Raw genomic sequence first — 9,581 nt, 5'->3', positions numbered from 1 at the left:
CATTATTGTTTAAGTTAGAACATCTGACATTTTCAATGTGAAAGCATTTGTTGAATTTAATTCTACAAAGTCAGAAAATTGTTGTTCCTGTAAAAAAAATGTGGGCATGTGCAGTGAGATCTGAGAATGTTTTTGTTTTGTTTACACAATACATAATCGTGTACTTCCTTTGAGTCATTTTCTTTGTCTTTACAGCAGCTGTTATGATCTCCTCATACCACATCTACAATGTCCTCCACAATCTAGTGTAGATGTAGCTTGCATTCTATGACATTACTAGAAAGTGATGGTTCATAATCTTCACATAGTAGATAAATAAAAACATAACTTATGAACATATTTATCACCACATAATTGTCATTGATCAAGGACACAAATACTCAATGTTCACAGTATCCATTTATAGTGGTATACAAATTAGATGCATTGGATTACAGTAGTGTAAAAGTGAAAATCATGGAAATGAAGGATAGAAAATAAGCTGTTACATTTGAGTGTTCCAGGGTTGTATTTATTAGGGCAGTGTTTCCCAACTCCAGTCCTCCAATACCCCAAACAGCACACATTGTTGAGGCCCAGGCAAGCACACCTGATTCAACTTGTCAACTAATCATCAAGCCCTCTGAGTAGAATCAGTTTGTCTGGGGCTACAACAATATGTGCTGTTGGGGGTACCCGAGGAGTTAAGAAACTGCATTAGGGCACACTACTGAAGGTTTTGCAACAGAAAATGGAAAAGGAGCGTTTCTCATTGGCAAGTTCAGGTTGTGTTAGTGAGTTTTCCGTTTGGTTACTAACAAATACAACCCAGGTGGAAGGACACAGGTAGGCTGCTGTAGGTTAAGGCACATGACACATTTATGGATCTGATTCAAAGGAATCAAGAAACATCTCATCCTTTGAGCTAAGTGTCATCAATTCGTTTGATTCTTGTATCTACGCTACGTTATCTCAATCTGTACAATCATGCTAAATAAAAACATGAAATATATAATCAAAGTCGTAATCACATTAACTATTTATGGGTTACAAAATGAAATCTTGAAACTATATTAAAAGACTCCTTGATAAACAACATTTCTAAACCGTACTCTTGAATAATATCCCATACAGGTGTATAATCGCATAGCACACTGGAACCATAACTTTGTTCATGTAAAAGATACTGAGTACAGCAGATTGTGTTCTTAGCTGCTCTATATAGATACTATGAAACCAAAAAAGTAGTTTCTCAATACTTGGATATATGCACCCTCGCCAAGCAATCATAATTTGGTACTGGTAAAGATAGCCTGTAGTAGAAATTGCTTTGCATCTATTTTACAATTTGTCTATGATTAAACAATTTCAAGGCTCAGTGCAACAAATATTAGCACCTTGAGTTCAGCTAGTGGTATTGTCTGGAAATCAAACATCCCTCTGTGGAAAGTGCATAATTTAGATGGAATTGAACTAAGGTATTTCTGTGACATTGGTGCCTGGAATGAGGTTGTCGTCCTTGCCCTCTATTAGATGGTCCCATTGATTGAAGTCTTTATCCATACCTGCAAAACAAAGGCAAACACAATTGACACATTCCCCACACAAAGATATGACTTTGCTTCCTCTGTTTTATCAAATGAAAAACTTTCAGAAGGAAAGAATCTCCCGTACACAGAATGACATTTGAATATGTCTGATGCACCTGTTGAAGCTGCCTGGAAACCTGAAATTGATTTCTGTCTGGCAAAAATGAGCGTTTGAATCAGGAAAGTTTCCTCTCACGACCTCTACACGCCAGAATTTTGAATAAAATCCTATTTTAACGTACTTTACCAGTTGTCTGTGCGGTTGCTCCTTCTGGCAGTAGGAATGAGAGACATCCACAGGAAATTATAATTGCATCAACTTTTCAAAGCGCTGGTTGTGCTTTCAGAATTCGATCACCTGAATCATGCGTAGAACCATGTAAACACGTGCACGAACTCGGCAAGTTCATATGTGTGTCGTGTATGTATTTTATATTGTGCGCATGCTTCATGTGATAGAAATCTGAAAGCACTACCAGCGGTTTGAGAAGTTGATGTAATTATGCTTTGGATATATTGCATCACATTCATACCACCAAATGGACCAAGCGGTAAAGTATGTTAAAATACCATTTTATTAAACATTCTAGCTTGTAGGGGTCGTGAGAGGAAACTTTCCTGCTTCAAACGCTAATTTCTGCCCAACGGAGAATGCAATTCAACATCTGGTTTCCAGGCAACTGTTGAAGCAACCCTTGTTTACAAATCAACCCTTGTTTACAAATCAAATCAACACCATACAGATCCTTACCTAGATGTCGCTGCAGGAATGCTAACGATGCTTTATTACAGAGATCGATGGCGACCTGAGGGTCGATTTCTCCTTTCAGCTTCAGGATCTTCCCGATCCAGTTGCCTGTCAGGAAGGTGAAGTCTGGGAAGCTCTGGTGAACCGTTCCCCTGTGGTGGGAGAATAGAAGAAGAAGAATACTTGAGTGGCCATTATCATTTTCAGATCACAGAAATGTACTTTCGATTAACCCAACTCCCTGAAAAACAAATGCACGCACACACACAGACCCTGCAGAGTCCAAAGCCAGGGTCACCCATAGACGCAAAAAGGACAACAGAAATGTCATCGATGTGCTTCTCACATAATTGAGGCAATTGTGTGCTCTTTGGATTGTGAACTGTAAAGTTTGACAGTGAAAATAAGTTCCTCATTTGAGGAGGATACACAACTGAGGTTTTTCTTGCACTGACAAGACTGGTTTAAAATCAGGAAGTGGTTTTGTAATAGCCAGACATGAGATAAATGACAGCAGACCAGAGATGGTGTTTGTTTTGTTTGGTCTTTTGTGCACAGATCAGCTAAACCAAATCGGTGTGGAAAACAAATGGAGTCTTTCACATTGTCATCTCAGACACAATGAATGTATACTCTTTCCGTACTTAATGGTGACCATTTTCCTCTGTGTGGAGGAGGAGTCAGGTGGGACCAGTTTCCTCATGTGCATGATGTTCCCGGCCCACTGGAACTTCTCAGAGTTGATGAAGAAGATGGGCTGCTTTACCCTGACGTAGATCTCGTCATCCAGGGGTAACATCCACGCGTCCAGGGCAATGCCACACCTGAGGAGATCAATAGCATATACTCTCTACAAAAATATGAACGTAAGTGTTGTTTTCATGAGCTAAAATAAAAAGATCCCAGAAATGTTCCATACGCACAAAACAGTTTCTCTCAAATTTTGTGCATAAATTTGTTTACATACCCGTTAGTGAGCATTTCTGCTTTGCCAAGATATGCCACGCCTGTCAGGTGGATGGATTATCAAGAAGCTGATAAAACAGCATGATTATTGCACAGCACCTTGTGCTGGAGACAACTCCACTCTAAAATGTGCAGTTTTGTTACACAACGCAACAAGTTTTTAGAGAGCGTGCAATTGGCATGTAGACTGTAGGAATGTCCACCAGAGCTGTTGCTAGATAATTGAATGTTAATTTCTCTACCACAAGCCATCTCTAACCTAATTTTTGTGAACCGCAGACAACGTGCAACCACGCCAGCCCAGGACCTCCACATCCGGCTTTTTCAACTGCGGGATCGTCTGAGACCAGCCACCCGGACAGCTGATAAAACTGTAGGTTTGCACAACCAAAGAATTTCTGCACAAACTGTCAGAAACCATATCAGGGAAGCTCATCTGCATGCTTGTTGTCCTAACCAGGGTCTTGACCTGATTGCAGTTTGGCGTCGTAACAAACTTCTGTGGGCGAACGGTTTGCCGATGTCAACTTGTGAACAGAGTGCCCCATGGTGGCGGTGGGGTTATGGTATGGGCCGGCAAAAGCTACGGACAACAAACACAATTGCTTTTTATCCATGGCAATTTTGAATGCACAGAGATACCATGTTGAGATTGAAGCTGACTGTCATGCCTTTCATTCGCCGCCATCACCGCATGTTTCAGCATGATAATGTACGGCTCCATGTCGCAAGGATCTACACTCAATTCTTGGGAGCTGAAAATGTCCCAGTTCTTCCATGGCCTGCACACTCACCAGACATGTTACCCATTGAGCATGTTTGGGATGCTCTGGATCGATGTGTACAACAGCGTGTTCCAGTTCCCACCAATATCCAGCAAATTCGCACAGACATTGAGGAGTGGGACAACATTCCACAGGCCACAATCAACAGCCTGATCAACTCTATGCAAAGGATATGTGTCGCGCTGCATGAGGCAGTCACACCAGATACTGACTGGTTTGGTGACTTAAAAAAAAAACATTTTTTTAAAGGTATCTGTGACCAACAGACACAAAGCTGTATTCCCAGTCATGTGAAATCCGGATTAGGGCCTAATGAATTTATTTCAATTGACTGATTTCCTTATATGAACTGTAACTCAGTAAAATATTTGAAATTGTTGCATGTTGCGTTTATTTTAGTTCAGTGTACAAATAATATTATTGTGAGTTTGGGGGGTAGCCAAGAGATCCGAACCTCTTGACAAGGTCGCTAGGTGTTAGGGTAAAGGTCCAATGCAGCTGTTTTAATCTCAATACCAAATAATTTCTGGGTAACAATTAAGTACCTTACTTTGATTGTTTAAAATGTTTTAAAAAATGGTAAAAAAGAAACAAATTACTTCTCAGCAAAGACCAATTTCTCAAGCAAGAATTTAACTAGGACTGAGTGGGAAACTGAAAACTTCCTGTTATTGGCAGAAAAGGTTGGAACCCTTTCTTTCTTATTGATCATTTGGCAGCAGGCAGCAGGCCAAAACGTCATCCCATCAAAGCAGGCTGATATTTCTGGCAGTCTTTTCAAACAACTGATACTAAAAGGGCATAATCCTCATTTTCACAAGTTCACAGTATTATTCCAACCTCATAGTGCGGAAATATATTTAAAACACAGGAAATCTTGTTTTTTACTGCACTGGGCCTTTAAAAACGGCAACATTTTCTCTCAGCCTCATGACCAAATGTGTAGAATACCATTATTATTTATATAATTTGGTAATATAGCATGAGCTAGGGACTTCTTCGGTCCTCTCTAGCACTTGAAAAACGGATTTATTGGTGTAAGCCAACCAACTAAAGGACTAGTCTGCAACATCATACTGAGAAACACTGATTTAGTAGGCATGTTTATCCAAAGTGACACTGTATATTTTCAGTTTACAATATGGAAACATGGGGGAACCAAACTCACAACTCTGGTGTTAAAGAACCACGTTCCAACTATCCATAGAAACCAGATCTTAAATGTGCCATTTGATTACTTTTGATTAGACTTTTGTCGAGAGTGAAACATAATCTACATTGAAAACTGAAACGACTGTTTAAATGTGACTAAATTGAGAGGGATAGTTCTTACTTGAAGTTGACTTCTTCACAGAGGGCTTCGATCACTGTTGCTCCACCAAAAGAATGGCCCATCACTGCTATCCGGCACAAGTCCATAGAGTTCTGGGAAAGAGGGAAGATACAGGGTGAGGTCATTCATTACCAGCATCATAGGATATGATTGAAATACAAAAGGTATGATTCAAATAGAAGACAAGTAATCGTACTACAAGTTTTACACAGTTACCTGAATACTAATCGATTGTTCATGCACAACTCTGAGGGCCTGTTTATTATCCAATGTGGAGGAATGTCAAAACAGCTATCAAAAACTGTTAGGTGGAAGAATATCCCTTGACAATCTATCATTTAACCTATGAAAACAGGTGGCCTTGCTTATTTTGTTTCTTCTACAAAAAGTGGTTATAAAGAGTTTAACTTGGTGTGTTGTGAAGAAGCTGAGCATTATCTAAAGGCAGTGTATTTAGCCATTCACAACAGCAGAGAACACAAAAGGTTAAAGAGTTGCTGGTCGCTGATTGTTCCATTTCAGACATAAAATAGTCACCGCCAAAGTCATCCAGTCAAACTCTGTCCCAAGCACGTTCTCCATCTTCTTTCCCGAGTTGATTTGGATGAGTATATCCAAAGCCTTCATGCATTCATCGGCTCTCTTTTTCACCTTGAAAGACAGTTAATGTCACATTTCTAAATGTAATTTGTCTTCCTAACAGAAGGCAATGCAAATGTGGAGAAATACAATATTCCTCAATGTTATGGCAGTAGTGGTATTACATTCATAAGTCAAATGTATTAATCAAATGTAGGGTACTGAGGAATGGATCAAACAAGAAGATAACAAAATATTCACATTACATCAAATGTGACATATTCATTTCTGTATATTACTATGTGTACCTGTTTATTCCTGAGGGGGAATTCACTCTCGCCTGGTTTCAGAGATCTGTAGTACATCCATTCCTCTACCAGGTTCTCTGGGGCCTCATGGTTGGGTTTAGGCGGCGGCGACTCCTCTTCTTTCTCCTCAGGCTCTTCAGTCTTTCCATGGTAGAAGAATGTGGCAGCGGCAGATTCATCCCTAGAGTAAAACAACGAATAAGAAATCTCTTTAAGTAAATGTAATGTAGACTGGAGCATCTCTTCCTCTGTCCATTGGATTCGGGAGCGCTTTTCAAAGTCTCTTTTCATGAATGAAGTGGACAGAGACTGTGTAAAGCGTGTGTAGAGGATGGGAGAGAGTGTGTGTAAAGAGCATGTGGATTACCTGTGTTCCACTGCTGCTACTATGAAGCCCTGTGAGGCCAGTTCTGTGCATATGGCTGAATATAAAGTTCTGGGGGGGAAAGACGTAAGGAATAAAATAATGTCCATATAAGATAAGATAATGTGGAGAATGTACAAGTGCCTAAAGAAAGTATTCACACCCCTTGACTTGTTCCACATTTTGTTGTGTTACAGAGTGGCATTAAACTGGACAAGTCGGTAACAAAGGGGGTCAATACTTATTGACTCAAGATATTACAGCTTTTCATTTTTCAAAGTGTCAAAAAACACAAGTCCACTTTAACATTATGGAGTATTGCGTGTAGACCAGTGACACACAATCTCAATTTAATTAATTTTAAATTCAGGCTGTAACACCAGTGGTGGAAAAAGTACCCAATTGTCATACTCGAGTAAAAGTATAGATACCCTAATAGAAAGTTACTCAAGTAAAAGTGAAGGTCACACAGTAAAATAGTACTTGAGTAAAAGTCTAAAAGTATTTGGTTTAAAATATACTTAAGTATCAAAAGTAAATGTAATTGCTAAAATATAATTAAGTATCAAAAGTAGAAGTAAAAGTATAAATAATTTCAAATTCCTTATACTAAGCAAAGCAGACGGCACCATTTTCTTGTTTTTAAAATGTACAGATAGCCTGGGGCACACTCCAACACTCAGACATGAGTGAGTCTGCCAGATCAGAGGCAGTTGGGATGACCATGTGTTCTCTTGATAAGTGTGTCAATTTCACAATTTCCCTGTCCTGCTAAGAATTCAAAATATAAATGAGTACTTTGGGTTGTCAGGGAAAATATATGGAGTAAAAAGTACAATCTTTTCTTTAGGAAATGTAAGTAAAAGTTGTCAAAAATATAAATAGTAAAGTACAGATACCCCCAAAAAACTACTGAAGTAGTACTTTAAAGTATTTTTACTTCAGTACTTTACACCACTGTGTAACACAATGTGGAAAAAGTCAAGGGGTGTGAATACTTTCTGAAGGCACTGTACATGTAATGTGAACAATTAAATTCTAACTTCTGTTTGTACCTGAAAGCTCCAAGTCCATGAGAGAAGACAACTACTGGACACTTCCCATTCTGTTTATATGGGGCATTCATGGCAGCAGGTATCTTAAATGATCCTTTACAAAAAAAAAAAAAACATGTTATAACAACTCAAATACAGTTTGTGAGTGATTGAATAACATATACTTTACACTGCATAAAACATTGTACTGCATAAAACATGGTACATCTAGCCTACCTGAGTTGTACGACATGTTCCAGGATCACTATAGCTAAAAGAAGCTAAATGGTAATTTATCATAGAATAAATATATTTACCAAAGAGGTAATTAAAAATCATTTCACTCAGGCCTCTGTTGATATTCATGAAGTCTGCAAGCCCATAGAAATATTCTTTGCTTGGGATCCAGTCTGGCTTTTCAGCATCCTCGTATGCTACACATGGATAGTATAGCCGAAAGAAGGTACCCTAGTGACAGACAGTTTCAGCATGGTCTCAGAACATTTCCTATTATTCTGTTGGTGAATCCGAGACACTCCATTTAGTATGATCACTCATTTGGTATGATGTTTCACATAGTCTGTATTATTTTGTGGATTTCCATCATCCATTTCGTATATGTTATGAATTGCAATTTGTACAAAGTTCCAAATAAAAATTCATACAATGTTAGGAATTTCCAAAATGTACAAAAGTTACGAATGTACAAACGTATATGTTTCGAATTCCAATTTGTGTCGGCTCACATCAACTAGGTGGCTAACACTAACGTTTGCTAGCTCTAGGAGTTAAGGTTAAAGGGTTACTGTTAGCTAAAAGGGTTAAGATTAGGGGAATCAAATTCTAAGTTTCACCTTACAGTGAAATACTTACTTACAAGCCCTAACCAACAGTGTAATGTTTAAGTAAAAAAAATAGGTATTAGATAAACAATAGATAAGTAAAGAAATACAAAATAAAAAGTTAAATGACAGTGAAAATAACAGTAAAAAAAAAAAAAAAAAAAATTAGTTAAGGTTTGGGGGAGGGTAAGCATTACATGATAAGTAGTTGCAAAGTAGCAAAAAAAAGTAGTAGCAAAGTTGCTAATTAGCTAAAATGCTAACGTTGTCCATGATAAGAATCAAACAAGCAACCATCCACCAGCCTTTCGAATTTACCTTTAAAGCCTTATTAAATAACCTTGTATCTTATGTAACCATACCAAAGTTAACATGTCATACTAATTTCAGTCTCACGGATTTACGTTTACTATGTTACGTCTTTCAATAGTTGTTACCAGTTAGTTTTGCATTTCTGAAAATTAAAACACTGTTTACCTTTACAGTGTGATCCATCATGAAATCTGAACATCCCACGGCATTGGGCCCTTTTGCTGGGGGGATCCCCAGATGGTTACTACAGGAGTTTGAATTTCCCATTCCTGCGAATAGACTCAACTTGCGCCTCAGATCTGTCAAAGGAAGTAAACACATTAGAATGTCACCGAGTCAGCTAGCTTTGTTGCAACCAAGAGAGTTAGTACAATGTAAAAACTATTGGTTGCATCGAAGCTATAAGAGTACATCATTAGCTAAATCGACCTCAGTTGCTAGGTTGGCTAGTAGCTGATAAAGTTAGATATCGCTACCGGTGTAGCAGTTTCTCGTTGGGAACAAGTCGGGACCATTGGTTGGGACAATGAAGTCAAATATTTTATAAGTAAACCAAGATAGACCACAGGCTGTCGTTTCTAATGTGAACAAATGAGTCATAGTGGGCAGAGCCAAGCACGATCCTGCGAGATCCTATTGGCGTTTCTAGCAAACATCTGCATATGTCCGTTAGGGAACGCCTACTCTGACGTGCGCGTGCGAAATAACTCAATTCGCCTTTGCGCACCTTCTAAATAACGCG

General features: G+C 38.6%; 1 protein-coding gene across 2 annotated transcripts; it reads right to left on the bottom strand.

Moving 5' to 3' along the window:
• Positions 1-380: 380 nt before the first annotated feature.
• On the bottom strand, positions 381-9,500 carry LOC106571610 (platelet-activating factor acetylhydrolase). 2 transcript variants are annotated; one of them, XM_014144869.2, is made up of 11 exons: positions 9,316-9,500; positions 9,005-9,138; positions 8,003-8,153; positions 7,707-7,800; positions 6,655-6,723; positions 6,288-6,468; positions 5,938-6,051; positions 5,401-5,492; positions 2,961-3,140; positions 2,320-2,468; positions 381-1,544 (listed from the first exon to the last, which is right to left on the bottom strand). In XM_014144869.2, the coding sequence occupies exons 1-11, from the start codon at positions 9,437-9,439 to the stop codon at positions 1,453-1,455; spliced, it is 1,380 nt and encodes a 459-aa protein (XP_014000344.2). In that variant the 5' UTR covers positions 9,440-9,500; the 3' UTR covers positions 381-1,452. The 2 variants fall into 2 exon arrangements, with proteins under 2 accessions (XP_014000344.2, XP_014000346.2); XM_014144871.3 differs by having other exon boundaries at positions 9,269-9,376.
• Positions 9,501-9,581: the final 81 nt, after the last annotated feature.

This window comes from Salmo salar, chromosome 15 (assembly GCF_965601325.2).
Source record: "Salmo salar chromosome 15, fSalSal1, whole genome shotgun sequence".
Classification (NCBI taxonomy): domain Eukaryota; kingdom Metazoa; phylum Chordata; class Actinopteri; order Salmoniformes; family Salmonidae; genus Salmo; species Salmo salar.
Note: the sequence above shows the minus strand (reverse complement) of the source record. Positions and strands in the feature narration are given on the sequence as shown.

Bases quoted from the DNA above. Each gene is read 5' to 3' on its own strand.
- LOC106571610 (XM_014144869.2), bottom strand. From the start codon at position 9,439: ATGACTCATTTGTTCACATTAGAAACGACAGCCTGTGGTCTATCTTGG. The intron at 2,469-2,960 runs GTACGGAAAGAG...CTCCCACCACAG, and splicing joins AGGAAAATGGTCACCATTAA to GGGAACGGTTCACCAGAGCT. The intron at 1,545-2,319 runs GTAAGGATCTGT...TTTGTTTTGCAG, and splicing joins ATTCCTGCAGCGACATCTAG to GTATGGATAAAGACTTCAAT.